Source organism: Sander lucioperca, chromosome 7 (assembly GCF_008315115.2).
Source record: "Sander lucioperca isolate FBNREF2018 chromosome 7, SLUC_FBN_1.2, whole genome shotgun sequence".
Lineage (NCBI taxonomy): Eukaryota > Metazoa > Chordata > Actinopteri > Perciformes > Percidae > Sander > Sander lucioperca.
In genome coordinates, this window is record NC_050179.1 from 28,742,783 (window position 1) to 28,763,683 (window position 20,901).

At 40.4% G+C, this 20,901-nt stretch overlaps 1 protein-coding gene across 1 annotated transcript; it reads left to right on the forward strand.

Annotated features, from left to right (window-relative positions):
- The first annotated feature begins 2,055 nt into the window (after window positions 1-2,055).
- On the forward strand, window positions 2,056-18,825 carry polr1c (RNA polymerase I and III subunit C). The gene is made up of 9 exons (XM_031300371.2): window positions 2,056-2,191; window positions 5,848-5,919; window positions 7,806-7,913; window positions 10,276-10,408; window positions 12,348-12,479; window positions 12,644-12,796; window positions 14,973-15,122; window positions 17,396-17,512; window positions 18,314-18,825. Exons 1-9 carry the CDS (start codon window positions 2,120-2,122, stop codon window positions 18,430-18,432), a joined length of 1,056 nt encoding a protein of 351 aa, XP_031156231.1. The 5' UTR covers window positions 2,056-2,119; the 3' UTR covers window positions 18,433-18,825.
- Window positions 18,826-20,901: the final 2,076 nt, after the last annotated feature.

Consider the following 20,901-nt stretch of genomic DNA (forward strand, 5'->3'; position numbering starts at 1 on the left):
GAGCTCTTTTAAGCCAGTGAGTTCAAAATGTGATACAAACTAATTCCATGTGTCTGCTATAAAATAGTGAAGCTGTTATCTCTGAAACCCAAACAGAAATTACATGGTTTACTCTCAAACACAAGGAGTAAAATGTTACAATTTACCCCATAGTCTGGGTTAGTAGTACCATACCCTGGGGTGAAATGTAACATCAAGAAATACGGATTATGACAAAAACTTGATGTTGAAACTTTTTTCAACACACTTTTTTACGTGTGTGTGTGTGTGTGTGTTTATGTGTTGAGAGGCACTACTCGGTCCGTCTTTCTTTTTCAAGACTGAAATTTAAGGAAAAAACATAAATACAACCAAAATATTGATTGGGGTAGGCTGTAACATTTTCTAACCCAGACTCTTGTTATAACTAACCCAGACCATTGTCGCCAGCTTAATTTACAGCTAACAGCTCAAACTTTAGCACTAACAACCGGCATGAATAAAATCCATATAGACACACAATAAGCACGATTTAAGTTTGTTGAGTTTAACTACAAAGCTAGCATTGCTAATCCAAAAATGAATTAGGTTAAAAAAAAATACTTTCTTACCTTAAAAATTGTTTTTTTCTTTCTAAAATGTGCAGTGTCTGTCACAGGGTGCTGCTTCTTCCCATGTGTAATACGGACTAAACAGAGCATGTTTAGAGTGAATCAGGTGATTCCAAACTTGTTCCTGATTGGAGAAATTGGACGTGTTACAACTATCCCCGGGCTCCCTACATTTTACACAAAGTAACATGAAAAGGCAACAGTTAGTGAAGTCTGATTGTTTATGAGCCATGTTGTTCAGATTTGCACAAAAACGTCAATGCTAGGTGACATGAACAGTTAAAGACCATTATGACAGCCCTTCACAATGTGGTCAGTATCAACACAGTCAATATACTGTGATGATGCCGTATGTACAGAGTAAATATACTGTGATGATGCCGTATGTACAGAGTAAATATACTGTGATGATGCAGTATGAACACAGTAAATATACTGTGATGATGCCATATTTACACAGTCAATATACCGTGATGATGCCGTATGTACAGAGTAAATATACTGTGATGATGCCGTATGTACAGAGTAAATATACCGTGATGATGCCGTATGTACAGAGTAAATATACTGTGATGATGCAGTATGTACAGAGTAAATATACTGTGATGATGCAGTATGTACAGAGTAAATATACTGTGATGATGCAGTATGTACAGAGTAAATATACCGTGATGATGCCGTATGTACAGAGTAAATATACCGTGATGATGCAGTATGAACACAGTAAATATACTGTGATGATGCAGTATGTACAGAGTAAATATACTGTGATGATGCAGTATGTACAGAGTAAATATACTGTGATGATGCCGTATGTACACAGTCAATATACCGTGATGATGCCGTATGTACAGAGTAAATATACTGTGATGATGCAGTATGTACAGAGTAAATATACTGTGATGATGCAGTATGTACAGAGTAAATATACTGTGATGATGCAGTATGAACACAGTAAATATACTGTGTACATACTGTGACCTGCAAAAGGTGATTACTCAATCAAAAGATTTAACTCATGTTTCAAATGTAAATACATAGCTTTATCATTTATTAGACCGTGACAGTCAAAGACATCTTGTCGAATGACAGCGGACTCTCAAAGTGTGATAGTATCAAATCAAATTGTAAGTTTGTTTTAGTAAATGTGCCAATTCGATTGAGAAAAACTGTAAAACAATACCACATTACTATTATGTTTCTATATGTTGGACAGCTTATTGTGATTGTTGCATGTACACAATGAACATGTGTAAAGTTGCATTTGAAAGTAAAATGATTCAATAGCAAATGAATTATTTTTGATTGATGTAATGTTTGAATGATATTTTGATCTGCCGGGCTTACTCAGTGCATTTATAAATGACTAGAAAAACGCATGGATGTTAATGTTTCCCTGCCGAAGATAAGAGGTGTTCGTCACACTCCATACCGGCTGGTGGCAGTAACGCGCCACGGGGTCATGTGACGCAGTCAAAACCGGAGCGGAAGTGTGGGCGGATCAAGGCTATGCAGACTTACATAGCAAAATGGCTGCGACCATGAGCAACGTGGAAGAAATTCGGAGTCGAGTAATACTGGGGGAATTTAATGTGAAGAATGTAAGTCCTTTTTCAAACAATGGTTTGGCGACAACATTAAACGTTAGCTGCAGCGTCGGGGCTCTCTGAGCTGCTGCACGGAGCCGCGCGTGGCACTGCGCGTGGACCGAACAGTCAGTGCTGCGTGCTGTAACTGTTAAAAGGATAACGTTAACTACCGTTTTTATCATCCTGGACCCTATGTTACTATGTTTTTGTGACTAAGTTACTGATGGGAACAACAATCTTTGACATTGGTCTGGTATTAAGTAAGACTGATGCTGTCGGCAGTCAGCGAAACAAGCTAAAGCGTAGCTAAGTTATTAGGCAAACGTGCAGCTTGTATTTACCTTCACAAAAGTGCTCGTTTTGCCGCTGACAGACTCAGATTATTATTCTAAGTGTCTGACAACATTATAGAAAAGATTTCTAAGGAGGTCGACCTTTCTGTTAAAGACTAAGATCCTTTTTTTAAACATAAAAACAAATGCGAAATCGCGTTCGCCAAACCCACCAGACTCCATGTAAATGAACAGTAATTTTAGCATCGTAAAACACACTTCATTCAAAGTCGACGGAAACATAATAAAACTATGAAAAGACGTTTTGGGTCTTTCCAGTTTTCCAACAATTACAACTCTAGTTTTGGTTGAAATAAACACATATTTCACCGATTTACATGTGAAAATATGTTGGGTCTATTCACGCTAAAAGTATTGTTTTTTTAAATGGAGTCTGGTGGGTGTAGCGCTAGCGACCTTAGAGCTGTTTCTGGTTAAATAGAGCTATCGCTATCTCTGCTATAGAGATACCTATCTCTATATATGTAGGGATCCGTTCCATAATGTTGTCAGACACTTTGAATAATAATTAAGCCTTTCAGTGGCAAAATAAAGCACTTTTAGTGGACCACACTGACGCTGAACATTTGCCCCGTAGGGTTACATTGCAGCCCGGTGTGCCAGTTTAGCTGGTGATCATGTTAACTGGTGATATTTGCATAAAATCTGTGAATATTCAACAAGGCCCTGCCTACTTTTTAAGAGCGTTCTGCTCTGCCTCCGCCCCTCGAGTGCCAGTTGACTTGTGGCACAGGTTGAAAGAGACTGTTTGTGCTGAGATAGACCTACATATTCTTCGTATGAGATGGCCAACAATAACAATGAGAAATGATCACGTTTGAGCATGACTGACGTGTTTCATTTTTACCCCCAAAACAGAATAAAGTGTTAAGTGGGGTCATGCCTGTTTGTTGAACATCAGTTAGGTTTTGGTATGTGAGGCAAAGATGAACCTACTTCACTGTTTCCAGGCTTGCATTTGCCCATGTTAACTGGTGATATCACCAGTTAACATGGGCGTAGATTTCTCTCATATGTTAACCTGTGTTAACTTAGACTAAAAGTCCAATATATAGATGGAAATCACAAAATCATTTCACCAGTGTGTAGTGTAGTGGTATAGACGACGTAGAAGCTAGTCCGTCAACTTTTTGTCCGTGACAAGGTTGGAATCCCAGCTAGATCTCTAGTGCGTTGTTTCGTTTTATTTTTTTCCGTTCATACAGTATGTGTCGTATTTGTGTGGATAATGCTTAAAGCGACATGTATTACACATAAACTGGTGATGTTTTCAGCGATATCCATTATTTTGTCTCACTTGCAAACACTTTGTGAAAATGTGAGCCTCTGGCACTCGAAGGGCGGAGGCAGAGCAGAACGCTCTTAAAAAGTAGGCAGGGCCTTGTTGAATATTCACTGATTTCATGCAAATATCACGAGTTAACATGATCACCAGCTAAACTGGCACACTGGTCTGTGGCTGCTGGTTACAGCGTTCACGTTTAACACTGGATCAATTTCAAAGATTGTTGTTCCCATCAGTCACTTAGACGCAAAAACATAGGAACATAGGGTCCAGGTTGAACTAACTACAGGATAATACAAGACTTAAAAATGTATATATTTCAATTACCCTATTTATCTAAAACAGCTCATGGTACCCTTTTCCTCTATCATTTCACACTTTGTACACAGCTTTTTTCCATCTGTTCTGTTTCTACCTCTACAGCTGAGAAAGCCTTTATATGTTTAAAGCCCCCTCGGATTGGATTAACCTGGCTGTGAACGTCTATCCATGTCAGATCTCCACTCTGTCTTCTTATAACAGAACCAACTGTACCTGTCCATAACACCCCTACAACTACATGCTAACACTGTAACCACCACTTGCAATATTATTACTAATATCCAATAGGGGTGTAAATCACACCTTTTTATCACAATACAACATTATATTAATTCTTTGGACAACGATACAATAGCTGTGTTGGAAACCGGTCCCTCATTCACTCACTCACTATTCCCTATATAATGTTTATTAAATCGTGAATTATATAGGGAACGAACAAACCAGATTTTGGACACTACACTGAAAATATCGTTGCGTCAGTAGCTGCGCCGGTTATTTGTGTGACGGGCAAGCCGGTGTGTCTTAAAGAAGTAGCCACGTACCTGACCTCAGGGGGATCATCCCCGTACATATGGAATAGGGCTGGGCGATATGGAAAAAATCCAATATCACGATATTTTTGACCAAATACCTCGATATCGATACTGCAACGATATTGTAGTGTTGACTACTGGTGCTTTCACAAAATATTTACACAATGAGATTTTTGATAAGTAATCATCAGTAATGTGGATATAATGACTAAGTGGGTCAAGGCAAATAATAGAACAGTTACACCAGTCTGGTAAATTCAGAAAATGACATCACTTTACTGTAATGTAGCCTTTAAAACCAGGAAAAGACAACACTTGTGTCATATCACGATATTATGATATCCAAAATCTAAGACTATATCTAGTCTCATATCACCATATCGATATAATATCGATATATTGCCCAGCTCTAATGTGGAATATGTAACAGTGAAGAGAGAGTCTCTTCACTCAGAGAACCAAGGTTACAATGTATAATATGTAAAACAGTTAGACTACAATTTGATTTTGTGAACTAGAGAGATATGAAAAAAAAAATCAGATATCCCCTTATTTTTGACCAAATACCTCAATATCGTGACGTGGGTAAAGGCAAATAATAGAACAGCTAGAACAGCCAGAAAATGACATCCCTTTACTGTAATGCAGCCTTTAAAAACAGGAAAAGACAACACTTTCACTGTCATTACTACGATATCCAAAATACGATACCTAGGCGATATCTAGTCTCATATCACAATATCAATATAATAATGTATTGCCCAGCCCTATTAAAAAAAAGAATCGGTCCCATTCCTCAACTTAGATTAGCAGAACAGTTTGCAACCACAAATCCACCCCAATAAACTTGTTTCTTTGTTACTGTCACTGTCGAAAACACACATACACAAAAATAGCTTTTTCTCTCCCCCCCCCCCCTCCCCCCAGCTCTGTGTTTCTCAAAATGAATAATATTGAATTATTCAGTTTATTAACACACAAAATACAAGTTAATGTTCAGCTGTATGTCCGCTCTTCAAACCTCCCAATGGCTGAAAACTCTGGGTGTGAAGCTATAATACCATTGCAAAAATATATATTCAACAGTTGAAGATAACTTTAATGAGACTAGAATGTTTGCAGCCATGTGTCTCCTTGTGTTTTATTGATTGGCTGATTGTTTTTTGCTTTTAGGTTCATTCATCAAATTTCCCTGGCAACTACCCTGGCTATGATGACACATGGGATATGCAGAAATTTCAAAAGGTACATTTCTCTCATCATTATTATTTGATAGCTGTCTGTAAAGAATAGGGCTGGATATCGTTCAAAAATATTCAACACCGATACCGATGCCAGTGCCGTGACTTTGATACCGGTTCCTAAAAGAAATTACAACATTACGGCACAAATCTTATTTATTTTCCAGCTCCGACTACGTGAGCCGTCTCTGTGTATCGTAGAGTTTTTCCTGCATGCCTCTACGATGTGTAATGGTAGACAGCCAATCACAGACATTATTCAGTCCCTCCAGGATTTTGCGATGTCGCGATCGCGCCAATTCACGGTAATTCAACCAATCACCGCGAATTTGGTGCGACTCGCAATTTTGACCAATCACCGCAACTTTTCCGCACATTTGACCAATAACCTGAAGTTTCCCGCGACTTCAACCAATCACAGCAGTCCCATGTGCACTCTGAGAGCCAATGACCAATCGGGAGTGAGAACGGGTTGATCATTTCCTTGTTTTTGATATGAAGATGAGACGTGTGTGTGACATATTTACCAACAAAACGTACAGCGAAAGACCGTCCGATACATTTTAACATCAATGTAGACTTGAACGATTTAAAAGTCACTGAAGTTGCTGCCGTTATCATCCTGGCTTTCTGATCTCTGCAGCGGGCGGGGCTACTGCTCCGTGCCCCCCGCGACTGACGCTTGCACACACACAAACACACACACACACAGACATACACACACGGTGGATGCAGGAGAAAAAGGAGGTGAGACGACACGATGATCTAAATTAAGGACAGCTGCGCTCATTATTGTAAGTGCAATGATAAGTTAAAGTCAGTACTTTATCAAACTGTATGAATGTGTGTCCCAGGCCAGGATAGGAAATTAACTAACAATGTAAAGATCAACAAGCCACTGACACATATGTTCAAATTTGATAATAAATTTAATAAATTATAATTTTTTCTGTCTTAAATCCACCAGCCATTTTCATATTATACCAACATTTGCAGCATCCTGAGCCTTTTTGGTAAGGTTACTAGAAAAACTCAGCCCAGAGTAATTTTATTCTCCCCAAACTCCCCTTTTTATTTTGAAAGAACTATACAAAAAAAAAATCGCAACTTTCACTGTCTCCCGCAACTTCATTGCAACAAACATACAAAAGACATCGCAACTTTTATCGCAATTTTTTACAAAAGCTCCCGCGAAATCGGGCATTTTGGGCCGCAACAATCTCAAAAAAAGGCCGCGAAATCCTGGAGGGACTGATTATTAGATCTTGATGATGATATTTACTCCTTAGGTATTACATTGGGTATTGAATGACGAGGCATTTTTCGATACTCAGTACTTTGAAGGCAATTCAGTCGGTGCCTAAAAAGTATTGAATTCGGTACCCAGCCCTAGTAAAGAAAGATTAGTTTACAGTTCTCATACTTTTATATCGATAACTTCCTCCCATGCATTCAAAACGTGCCTTTCCTGAACGGGCCGAATGCTTGTGGAGCTGTAACAACTCCAAAGTTTACTGTACAATTAATTGCCTCAGAAATTATTGTGATTAACGATATATGTGTCTGTTTCAGTCAAATTTAAAATGATTTATTCATGTATTACTTTTGCAAACAAATTCAAATGTTGAATAAGTCCCAGTCAGAATACATCTTTTGGTTATATTACTCTTATGTGACCCAGATAATGTAAAACACAGGTACACAGCCTTTGAAGTAACCCACCCCTCTTTATTATCATAAAACATTGTATTGTAACATAAAACATAATACCCCTTAGGAACTAAATTAATTGCGGTTAAACAAATAAACGGCAATTATGTAAAACAATTGCGATTAGACAATTATGTAAAAATTGCTCCAGGCCTATGAAGATGTCCTCTCTGTTTGCAGAACTTCAGAATTGACGTAGTGCATCTGGATGAGAGCAGTATGGAGTTTGACATGGTGGGGATCGATGCAGCCATCGCCAACGCCTTCAGAAGGATCTTACTAGCAGAGGTAGTGTTTCCATTCAGTTGTATTTTGTCATATGTGTAAAACCATGTTGACAAAAGATGTTGTTAGAAGTTTATTTTAGCTCTACATACTACTTTTTCTATGCACATTTGTTTTGTAAAGGCCCTGACACACCCAGCCGACTACGGCGTCGCCTCACGTCGGCCCATGCCATCTTTGTCTTGGTCTGGCTAACCAGACTGTCCCTCTCCCGGGCTGTCATCCGTTCTCTCGGCGTTCCTACAGCGCTGCAGAGGAAGGTCTGGCTAGTCCACACAGCATCATGGGATGGGAGAGAAACGTGCTCTGGTTTATTGCCATTTCTTCAAACAAATCACAATCGTCTTGGACGCTGCTAAGTGCCGGATGGAGCCACGGTGCCTCTACTAAATAGCCTCTGGAAGGAACTTGTTTTGGTGGAACATGTGTACGTTCAAAAGTAGTTTTAGTCGTGCAACAGAAAACTCAGATTGGACAGATAGTCTAGCTAGCTGTCTGGATTTACCCTGCAGAGATCTGAGGAGCAGTTAACCATAGTCCTCACAAATCCACCAGAGGTTAGAACGCCAACACAAAGGAAGAGGAAGGTAACGGACATCCAGGCGAACAGAGCGTGATCCTGCGAAATTTCCGGCAGCGATGGAGCAATCCCGGAAGTGAAACATCGCGGATATAGACTACTCATCTGGCTACCAAAGTGTTTTCCTACGATGTGACAAGAGCGTGTGGATGAAACATTAAGTTGTTACATAACTAATTTAGAGGTAAGCTAGCTTGCTTGTTAGGGAGCTAATTGTTTAGCGGTACAGACAGAGAGAGAGAGAGAGGTCTATTACTACGCTCTTTATTTTAAATATCACTGTATAGGATATTAGTTTATTAACGTTAGTTTATTTTGTAATGTGTAGGTATGTAGAGATCTTATAAAAGACATGTTAAAATAGATATACCTTCACAATAGAGCTGTCAGTCTTCCTCTATAATACTATTCGAATTCCATTTGATATTTTTTTTAATATTCAAATATTTAATGCTCAATTGCAGCCTGTTAAATAATATGTACTACACTACTCAGGCTCATGCATTGTCAATGCCACTATAAGCATGTGGTTGTTGTTCACGTTCCGTCCACTAGAGGGACTTCCAACATTAGCCTGGCCTTGAGGCGACCTGCACGCAACTTTGTTTACATTAATTTTCCACCACGAGCTCACAGCGACAAACACAAATCAACAGAGAACTCTGGAATGAAACATTATCAACAAGTGTAGTGAAGCGGCTCGGTTGTAAAGGCTAACAGTGCTCGGTTAGCACAGTGACATCATGTTAGAAAGCACAGCCGAAACGTTTTGTCATAAACTAGCTAGGTAAGTAACAAACGATGCTAACTGCATTAATAACCAAGCCAAACGGTGCTGTCACTACTATTTTAGTGATTTATAAGCAACCTGTTTCCAGCAGATTGTCACGTTACTGAGAATACAGCTATTAGAAGGTAATATATGATGTGGAAGCTAACTGACAGCTGTAGGGCAGTTAACATCAACTAGCTTTCTCCATGAAGCTCCCAGCTACGCTAACGTTACTATACCTCGCGACGCAGTTAGGAAACCAGAACGAGCTAACTTATGTTAACATAAGCATTTTGGCTCAGTGGATGTCGATTTTAAAGTCATGTTAAAACTATTTGCCATCCTTCTTCTGATTTCCAGCCGCAGCCTGTCACTCCCCCGTGTACTAACGTTACTCGCTACGTAACGTTAGCTCCGTAATGTTGTACTAACGTTACTTGGTACGTAACGTTAGCTTAGACCTCACAATGCCTTGTGTTTCTCACTCCGGCTAAGTTATTGTTCATACGACATGACATGAATCACACATGCGGGTAGGCCAAGGCGAGAAGAGGATGTTTAGCTAACGTTTATTATATATAACGTATATTTATATATATATATAAAAAAAGAAGTCACATTCCAATAGTAATTTCAGCATTCCAATAGTATTGATTTTTTTACTATTCGAATTATATTTGAATTTCGGTATTCGTTCCAACAGCCCTACTTCACAAGTAGTGATGTATATTTCGTATGTTTGCACTTTTATGGACATAAGAGGGCAAACATACATGGCAAAAATAGATATTCCAATCCTGTTTTTAGAAGGAACATTCAAACGTCGCTCACCGTCAGCCCAACGAGGACAGATGGCGGCCTTGGTGTGTCAGGGCCTTTAGTGAATTGTGTGTAAAGCCTAATGTGAAGAAATAGTACATTTTTTTGCATCAGTTTCTAAGAGAAAGGAGTCTTGGAGGTTTTTCATTCCATGCAAATAGTTAGTAAGAGCTTTGCCTTATTCTTGGTTGTAGGTGCCCACCATGGCAATAGAGAAGGTGTTTATCTATAACAACACATCCATCGTCCAGGATGAAGTCCTGGCCCACAGATTGGGCCTCGTCCCCATCAGAGCTGACCCTCGCCTGTTTGAGTACAGGAACACTGGTAAAACCACACAGTGAGCCAATCACACATATGACAGTAGACCACACAGCTCCCACTTACTCTGCCGTAATGGTTCACCTAAAAGGCCTAGGAGTAGGTTTGGATAGCATTTTGTTTCCTCATTAAGTATTGAATCTGCTAATCACATCTGAATCTCTTGTAATCACGTGTGGAAGCTAATTACACTGAACAAAATTATAAACGCAACACTTTTGTTTTTGCCCCCATTTTTCATGAGCTGAACTCAAAGATCTAAGACTTTTTCTATGTACACAAAAGGCCTATTTCTCTCAAATATTGTTCACAAATCTGTGTTAGTGAGCACTTCTCCTTTGCCGAGATAATCCATCCACCTCACAGGTGTGGCATATCAAGATGCTGATTAGACAGCAGGATTATTGCACAGGTGTGCCTTAGGCTGGCCACAATAAAAGGCCACTCTAAAATGTGCAGTTTTGTCACACAGCACAATGCCACAGATGTCGCAAGTTTTGAGGGAGCGTGCAATTGGCATGCTGACTGCAGGAATGTCCACCAGAGCTGTTGCCCGTGAATTGAATGTTCATTTCTCTACCATAAGCCGTCTCCAAAGGTGTTTCAGAGAATTTGGCAGTACATCCAACCGGCCCCACAAACGCAGACCACGAGTAACCACACCAGCCCAGGACATTCCTGCATCCATCCACACTTCCTCGGCTTAGAATTAGTTACATTATAATAAATATATAAGCATTTGATGATGAAATCAATCTTCATGACAGGTCCAAATTGTTTCAATTTGCTTGAGGTCAAGGAAAAATATTCACGACACAATTATAATGCTCTCATGACAGTTTAATGTAATGTTAACTAGAGCTTAGATCGGGCCCAAAAAATCAAGCCCGACACCTGTGTGCCTGTGTCTGAATGAAGAAACGTAAAAAACAACTCGACCCTAGCTCCCTCAGCAGAATAGTGAGGGTAACAGATCAAGGCAGCAACATAATCACAGCCCTGGATCCATATAGGAGACTTTCTTGTCTCGATCACCTAATTGGCTGACAACAGTGCTGCAGAGGGGGGGAGACGCGATGTAGCGCTAAATAGTTAAAGTTTGATAATTGTCATGACATATTTGTGACAGGTTATGTTGTCTAGGTTAATGTCAAGTTGTCATGCCACAGTTTTCGTTAATGTCAAGTTGTCATGACAAAGACATCTCGGACAACGCTAACTTTGCATAAAAAGTGTCATAATTTACCGAATGACACTTAATGACAACAGTCATGAATACTCAAAATGACTCCTTCATGTTCATGACAGGTGTCATGTCATAATAATGACAATGTCATGTCAGTCTTATGCACACCCCTTCAAATAGTGTTACCGTAGAATGAGCTGTAGCATCAAGCTGAACAACAGAATAGATGTGTATGGCACAAAGAAATAACAGCTGTAAGCTACAGACTTTTGCTCCTTATTTTTCACCAGTCTATTGCTCCAAAATCTGGAGGCGTTGATTCTGAATTGTTGAGTTGACACATTGGCACATTAACCAGACAACAGACATGTTTTATTTTGACCTTTGGTCAAATTACTTGCAGAAATGAACTAATGAGCTACAGATGATATTATCTGCCATTATTGATCTTAGTAAAGCTGGGTTTGTCTGCCAGAAACTTGATCCAAAATGAAACCGACTATCGGAACCAACGCCTTCATATGAAGAACATTATACTGACATTTAATACCAAGTTCAACAGTTGAACAATGAAAACTCCAACCAAAGATGCCATATGTGTGTGTATCCTTCCATCAAATGGAAAAATTCAAATATCTTGTGCCTCATTTTATACCTATTTGTCCCAAGCCTGGCATGGCAGTGCATGGGTGCAACACGAGTTGTAGGATGGAGCCCTGTAGAGTTTAAACATGTTCGGTTATGCTTTGTTTATTCCAGTTGAAGAGGCTTCAGAGGAAGAAGGGTCAGAAATAGACACAATTCAACTGCAGCTGAAGATTAAATGCAGCAGGAACCCCAGAGCCAGCAAAGACTCGTCTGACCCACGAGAGCTGTATCTGAACCACATGGGTAGGTCTCAGCTGACGCTAGTGAACAAACAATTGCTGGGATTGTTTGCAGATACAGAGTTACAAAGCGTAGCTGTGACCAGTGCATGCAAATGAACGAGTGATTGTTGAAAATAATCAGTGAGATCATAATGATTAATAATGATTTGTGATTATTTATGACAGTTTATTCCAGGGACATAAAGTGGGTCCCCATTGGGAACCAGGCAGACGTGTTTGCAGACGCCGTCATCGGACCAGTACACGATGACATCCTGATAGCTCAGCTCAGGCCAGGACACGAGCTGGACATTATCATGCACTGTGTCAAAGGACTTGGTAAGAGCTTTAGATTTCAATATATACAGATATTGGAAAGGAACACGGGCATTTCTATATACATGCTTAATTAGTATGAAGTTTTTTTTTTTTATGGCCTATATGTGTTTCCAATGTCAAAGTACCGCTACTCTAATGCTCATTGAAATGTTCCTTCCTGTGGTGTTGTAGTTTTTTCTGTTACTAGTCCAAATATAATTTGCTGTACTACGGCTACATATGAGACCAACATGCAACTTATTTTGCAGCCAATCTTGACACCAGTCCTATAATGCCAATGAGGAAATCGGGGAAGACGATGTTTCCAGACTCTGACATCTGACTTTGTCTTTTATGTCGTGATATACACTGAACAAAATTATAACCGCAACACTTTTGTTTTTTCCCCCATTTTTCATGAGCTGAAGATCTAAGACTTTTTCTATGTACACAAAAGACCTATTTCTCTCTAATATTGTTCACAAATCTGTCTAAATCTGTGTTAAGCCTGGTTCACACGGGACGATTTTAAAATTGTCGGCCGATTTTCCAATCCTGAGAGACCCCACACACGGCGATAAAAAATCACGGTCCAACAGTTTTGGTCGTACAGTGTGTGGTGCGCAGCACACGGCAAAATCAACACATCACACACGAACCGATTTGACTCCCGAGCATTCCCAGGTCAGACGGGAAATCTCGCAAAATCCCTCGAGATCAAACGTGACTTCAGAGTAAACAATCATGGCTAGCGATGGGTAGTGTAGATAAACATTACCTGGTATCTCAAGTGCAGCAGCAATTTCTGCCCAATTCCTCTCCTTGTCATTTCGGTTATGATATTCTTTACACGAAACGTTATACAAACATTCACGGTGTTGCCACAGGTCGACGAGTTGGTCCTCCAACTCCGACGTCCACCGGACTTTCTGGTGCGCCATGCCGCCGGCTGTTTTGATTTTGTTTCCCGGTGCTTTCCTCGCCGCCTCGTCACCTCGCTTTCTGATTGGCTACACGCCACAGTCCACAGGCTGTGTGCTTGTTTGTCCCCGGGGGACACCACACACGAGGAGAAATCGGGCCAAAAAAATCCAACATGTTGGATATCCCCGATTTGAGATCGGAGCGGTCCCGACCTCCTTCCGAGCAGACGAGAGCAGTCTTAACACACCACACACGGCAGGAATATCTGATCAGATTATTTTACGATAATCGGAGCATCCTTAAGATTGTCAGAAGGGGTGAATTGGGGCTAAAATCGGCCTAATTATCCTGCCGTGTGAACCAGGTTTAAGTGAGCACTTCTCCTTTGCCGAGATAATCCATCCACCTCACAGGTGTGGCATATCAAGATGCTGATTAGACAGCAGGATTATTGCACAGGTGTGCCCTAGGCTGGCCACAATAAAAGGCCACTCTAAAATGTGCAGTTTTACTGTATTGGAGTGGTCCGAAAACCAGTCAGTATCTGGTGTTAGGGTTAGGGTTCATCCCTCTCTCTCTCTCTCTCTCTCTCTCTCTCTCTCTCTCTCTCTCTCTCTCTCTCTCTCTCTCTCTCTCTCTCTCTCTCTCTCTCGACCTGACTGCATTTCGTCGTCGTAACTGACTTGAGTGGGCAAATGCTCACATTCGAAGGCGTCTGGCACTTTAGAGAGGTGTTCTCTTCACGGATGAACCCTAACACCAGATACTGACTGGACCCCCCAATACAGTAAAACTGCACATTTTAGAGTGGCCTTTTATTTTGGCCAGCCTAGGGCACACCTGCAATAATCATGGTGTCTAATCAGCAGCTTGATATGCCACACCTGTGAGGTGGATGGATTATCTCAGCAAAGGGGAAGTGCTCACTAACACAGATTTAGACAGATTTGTGAACAATATTTGAGAGAAATAGGTCTTTTGTGTACATAGACAAAGTCTTAGATCTTTGAGTTCAGCTCATGAAAAATGGGGGCAAAAACAAAAGCGTTGTTTATAATTTTGTTCAGTATAGGTCTTAAATTTAATTCTTAAATTTGACTTTGAGAAACCTGTAGAAACCCTGAGTTTAAATATCTGTGGCAGTTATACAACTCATCTCAGAGGGAAACCTTACGCTTTCATAGGCTGCGTGCTTCGACACAGCCTACATACTGCATGTTATCAGTCCAGACACCCCAATATGTTCTGATACTCAAGTGTTTTCTCTGTTCAGGTAAGGACCATGCTAAGTTCTCTCCGGTGGCCACAGCCAGCTACCGCCTCCTCCCAGAGATCACCCTGCTGGAGCCCGTGGAGGGAGAGAAGGCCGAGCGCCTAAAACGCTGCTTCTCACGAGGAGTTATAGACATAGAAGATGTTAATGGTAAGACAGAACTAATCTCAAGAATCTGAAATCAAATAGAAACCAACTCCTCAGATGGCACAGTGAATGGACTAAATACATGAACTGTTAGCCTGAGGACAGTATTCTGTGAGCATGCAGCACATTCCCACTGTACTGTAGCAGCCGGTAGATGTTTCTTTCATCTACTGTAGGAGGCCCAGGTATAATAAGTAGGGCTGGGACCATATGCTTTTGTCCCGATTCGATTCTTTCACAATACACCGGTGCCGATTGGATTTGTATTGCGGTTTTCATTTATTGTGATTCAAAAGTATTTTGTAGATTTTCTTTTCCTTCTTTAAGAAAAACAAAAGTTGAATAATCCACTGCTAGAGACAATATATCGTGAGACATTTCTAAAAACTGTTTTCTAAGAAGAATGGACATCACGTGTCGGTCTGACATTTATTTCATCTGTAAAGAAGAACATAACATGGATTTTCTGCATTTTCTGCTTTTGCTCTGTTTTGATGTAGACCGATATGATGTAGTCGCTGTCAGCGGTACGGTATAAACAGAAACTGTTTAAAATACAAAAAAATAAACAATGATTCTAGGGAAAAGAATCGATTTAAAAAATCGTCACAAGGGGCGACCTCTAGCTCCCCCAGTAGAGCATGCGCCCCATGTAGACTGAGTCCTTGGCAGCGGCCCGGGTTCGAATCCGACCCGCGGCCCTTTGCTGCGTGTTGTCCCCGCTCTCCTCTCTTCAAGCTGTCCTATTGATTAAAGGCCATAAAAGCTAGAGGTGGGGGGGGAGGAGAATCGATACAACAAAGTATCGCGATATTTTCCGTGGCAATACGTTATCGATACACGGACGTCAAGAATCGTTCTCTTACCGTATTGGTCCGAATATAAGACGGGGGTCTGAAAAAGTGGGGTCGTCTTATAATCGGGGTCTAGACTTTCAGCTGTTCAAGTCGCAGAACGTAAGGGACGTCACCTGTCTCAACAGCCAACAGAGAAGTCAGCTACAAACTATGGAAATAAAATGATCCATAATCCATTTCATTTTAATGTTACAAACAGCTGGTCGTTATATGGTGGAGAGAGATAGAGAGAGACTGAAGAGAGAGAGAGAGACCAGCGGTGCTGAACAAAGCCGTGACTCAGCGAAATAAAACGTGTTTTTGCCGATTCATCACTAGAAGTGTAACTGTTGCAAGCATCTATCACTAACGTTGTCCACATTCATACATGGACGCAACAAATGATATATCCAGCTACCAAAAGCCTGGAAGTCGGAAGTTAGAACGGAGGTACAATGAGGCGTTGTCATGGAGATGTTACACCGTCTAAAAAAAAAAATCTTACCGTGGTCCTCAAAGCGGCTGCTTCTAAGAGATTGACAGGAGAGTGTGTGATTACGTAATGATGGGATGCCCATTACCAGAGCAGTCATTCAGCTGAAGACCTTGGAAATATTTATGAAGTTACTTTAAATGTGACACTTTCATCTAAAAAGATATTGAAAATATTATTTTATTCAAAAGATGTTAAACAACAGCCTACCTTGTTTTATTCTATGTGTTTTTATCAGAATTATTTTCAAATAAAATGATTTTCTTTATGAAGACAATATTTGGCTTTTATAGTATTATAGTAGTATGTTTTTTTTTCTAAAAAAAAGAATCTTGAAGGGGCGGGGGGGGTCGTCTTATAATCAGGGTTGTGTTAAATTTGGACCAATACGGTATATAAATTGCACATGAGAATTCAACTTTTTAGTACTGAAATAATGAATTGTTTTTTCAGTCCACTAGATCATAAGATGAACAAACAGAGAAATGTATCTTTTTAGATGAAACACATGTTGACCAAGGTTTCCTTTGGGGACATCATTTGAAGTTGGGAAACAGGTAATAAATTGCAATATAATTAAAATCAATATAACATTGTGTCGTGACGATATCATATCGTGAGGCCTCTGGTTATTCCCAGCTCTAATAAAAGCCCCCCAAAAATCTTAAAAATAAACGCCACAAAACAAATCACGATACATATGTTTTTCCCCCACCCCTAATAATAAGGAAGCCTTCGGTGACTTGTGAAATATAGAAAAAATGGGCAATGCTCCAGTTAAAATAATACATTCTCACCAGTTTCCTCAATTATGACATAGATTTAGAAAGTCCAACAGTGCCCAAGCATGAATGTCAAGATGTTGGGATAGCGGTCTGTAGTGAGTCCCTAAAGTCTGTTAATGTCATCATCTGTCTTGTTGTGGCCCCCCCCCCCCCTCCCCTCAGGGAAAAAGGTTGCCAAAGTAGTGAACAGTCGCTTGGATACATGCAGCAGGGAAGTCCTCCGACACGATGACCTGAAGAATGTGGTGAAGATCGGAAGACTGCGAGACCATTTCATCTGTAAGTTCATTTACCTCGTGCCAATGCAAACTGCTTCAACGATGGTGTTCAGACTAAAACAACAATTCAACAAGTCAGAAGTCACTTTATATGGAATGCCATTTTATTTAATATTAAAGCTATAGTGCGTAGTTTCTGTCGCCCCCATGAGGAATTCTAAGTAATGACAACAACACTGTCGCATCCACATGATACAAGCCTTCTGTGATCGCGCACGCAAGTTTACGTCCGCTGTATACAGCGTAGACATACATGTGGATAGCTCAAAATGCGTACAGATAACATGCCACTTGGCTTAAGAAAGTCATGATGTCATGTTGTCAGAAGAGGTCATTATCTTCACTCGAGTTTCTGCTCGGGAAAGTCACCGGACGCCACAATCTTCTGAACATAGTCATACTGAGAAATCCAGAGAGAGTTGTGTGGAGCTGATAGTCTTAATTAACTTTGTAGCAACTCATTTGGCAATGGCTTGAATGTAATGGACGTTCATTAATATCAAAAAGTTACACCAGTGACATCACTGATTGAGGAATTTTAAACAGGAATGTGGGCGAGGCGTTTCAGGCAGTTGAGAAAAAAGTGCGGTCTCTGGGAGAGAACTCCATTTGAAGTGAAATGTTTTTTTTAATTTTGTTTTTATTTATTTTTATTTTATACATCTATTACATACACCAAAACTAAGGGCAGGGAAAACCCCCCAAAAACATAATAGGGGCTCTTTTATTCATCTCCATACAGCAGTTTGCATCACTGTAGTTATCCTCTATGTCAGTTCATGGATCTCTTCCTCTCATACAGTTACTGTGGAGTCGACTGGCATCCTGGCTCCAGATGTTCTGGTCACAGAGGCCATCAAAGTCCTCATGACCAAGTGTCAGAGGTTTCTCAATGAACTGGACTCTACTGACATAGAGTGACGTGACGACTGAGCATGCTCAGAACCACCACAGAGGATCTGATGATGACATATTCCACAGTATGGTTGATACTGTGCTCCCAATGGCTCTGTTGAAACTTATAAAACCTAAACTGGATTTTTTAAGAAGCAGATTTTGTCATGGTGGTCAGACTTGCTTGTAAGTATGTATATACTGCTGTCTCTAGTATTTTGTATACCACTCTCGATTGTCTTCAAATAAACATGCTGAATCTGATAAAAAACATCACCAATCATATCTACATGTCCTGATGTGGAGTCCAATGGAAATCTGCTCATTAAAACATAATAGGAAGCACATGCAGTATTACAGGATGACCAGTTTATATATTTTTGGATATAAAATGAATAGACTGCTTCATTATCATAAGTTCATACATACCTGATTACTCTGTCAGTGTGCCAGATGTTTATCAATAAAGCATCACTGATGCAGCGTCATTAATTCTAATATTCCATAGAAAGCATTTTCCTATCATGTCATATTTTATTTTTGCCAGCACAACATTTATATATGTACACACAGTATATTATACTTGATTTGATGTACTAAAGGGTAACTACCGTTTTTATCAGAAGCTTACTTGAGGCCTATGTTTTCTCAGGTGGTACTTCAGTTAGGGTTAGTATAAGTGAGACGGCAGCAGCAGCTTATTTGTAAAGATACATCTGTAGAGGAGATAATACATGTGCACTTATCAATACTGAGAGTTCAAATGATATCTATTGCTGTCATCTTTAAGTCCATCCATCCATCTTCGTCTGCTTATCCGGGGTCGGGTCGCGGGGGCAGCAGCTCCAGTAAGGGGACCCTAAACTTCGCTTTCCCGAGGAACATTAGGCAGCTCTGACTGGGGAATCCTGAGGTGTTCCCAGGCCAGGGTGGAGATATAAGCCGCTTTCCGACCGGAGGGATTTTTGCAGTTCCTAGAACATAACGTTCCTAGAACCCTTTTTTCTCGTGTTCCGACTGGACCAATTTGGGGATTATTAAGTTCCTCTGACCGCAGTTCCTGTAACTTTCAGCTACTACTTCAGGGCAGGGTGTTTTCCCTTTCCCGCATAGTGGTGGTTAGATGGCTGTGATTATAATAACAAAAGGTCAGTTCCTATGACCACTTGGCCAGTGCGAAAGCAAATGGAAAAAACGGTTTTGGGGGAGAGTAGTTGGTAGAACTGCTAGAAGTGGACTGTTCCTATAACTACGTTCCTGTAACTACTTGGTCGGAAAGAGGATATAGTCCCTCCACCTAGTCCTGGGTCTTCCCCGAGGCCTCCTCCCAGCTGGACGTGCCTGCAACACCTCCCTAGGGAGGCGCCCAGGGGGCATAATTACTAGGAGCCCAAACCACCTAAAGTATAAGTGATTCTCTTGGGTTTCCAAAGATATTTGGGAGATAGGCTCAACAAGTGAGACAGCAGCAGCAGCTTATTTGTAAAGATACATCTGTAGAGGAGATAGTACATGTGCACTTATTAATACTGAGTGTTCAAATTATATCTATTGATCTCATCTTTAAATTATCTTGTCCATAAAGACAAACTGGAAAAAGTTTTTCAAATGAACTGACATCAAAAAAATTATGGAACTGTGTCATTAGGGCACGAGCGCCGACAGCGTCGAAGGCCCTATTGATACTGAAGGAATTATTTTTTTCCCGGCAAATTAATCGCCTTTTTGAGGGGCTTAACATACTCACAAACTCACCAAAATTGGCGGTTGCATCAAGTCTGGTGAAAATGTACGTATTTTAAGGGGTTCGGGAATAGGCGCACAAAAATGGCTCACTAGCGCCCCCTACAAAACTTAAAAAATTGAGCCCCTGCAGTACGTTTAACGTAGACTAATGAAACGTGGTACACATATGTAGCATGTCAAGACGTACAAAAAAGCTCATTGGAGCCATACCCTAAACCCAACAGGAAGTCCGCCATTTTTAATGGAAAGTTCGAAATTGGTGCGATTTTGGCCATTTCCACATGTCGTACTTTAACGAACTCTTCCTAGAGATTTCATCTGATCGACTTCAAATTTGGTCTGTGCCATCTTAAGACATTAAAGATGAAAAGTTATTAAAAGAATTGTAATAGCACAAAAAAATGTAAACAATCCACACTGCTCTGTTTGGATTTACTTCATTGGTTGATACTCAAAATACGGATGTCACTGAAAGTTATCCAAAGTGGGTGGTGATGGCGCAGGGGATATGACACATGCCCTTGGTGTGGGAGACCTGGGTTCGATTCCCACTGTGATACATCAATCAATGAGTCCCTGAGCAAGACACTTAATCCCTAGTTGCTCCAGAAGTGTGTGACCTCTGATGTATAGCAATTGTAAGTCGCTTTGGATAAAAGTGTCAGCTAAGTGATATGTAATTATTATCCAATCAGTTATACATTGAAATATGAGATTGTGTGCCATTACAGTTTTACCCAAGTGGAGACA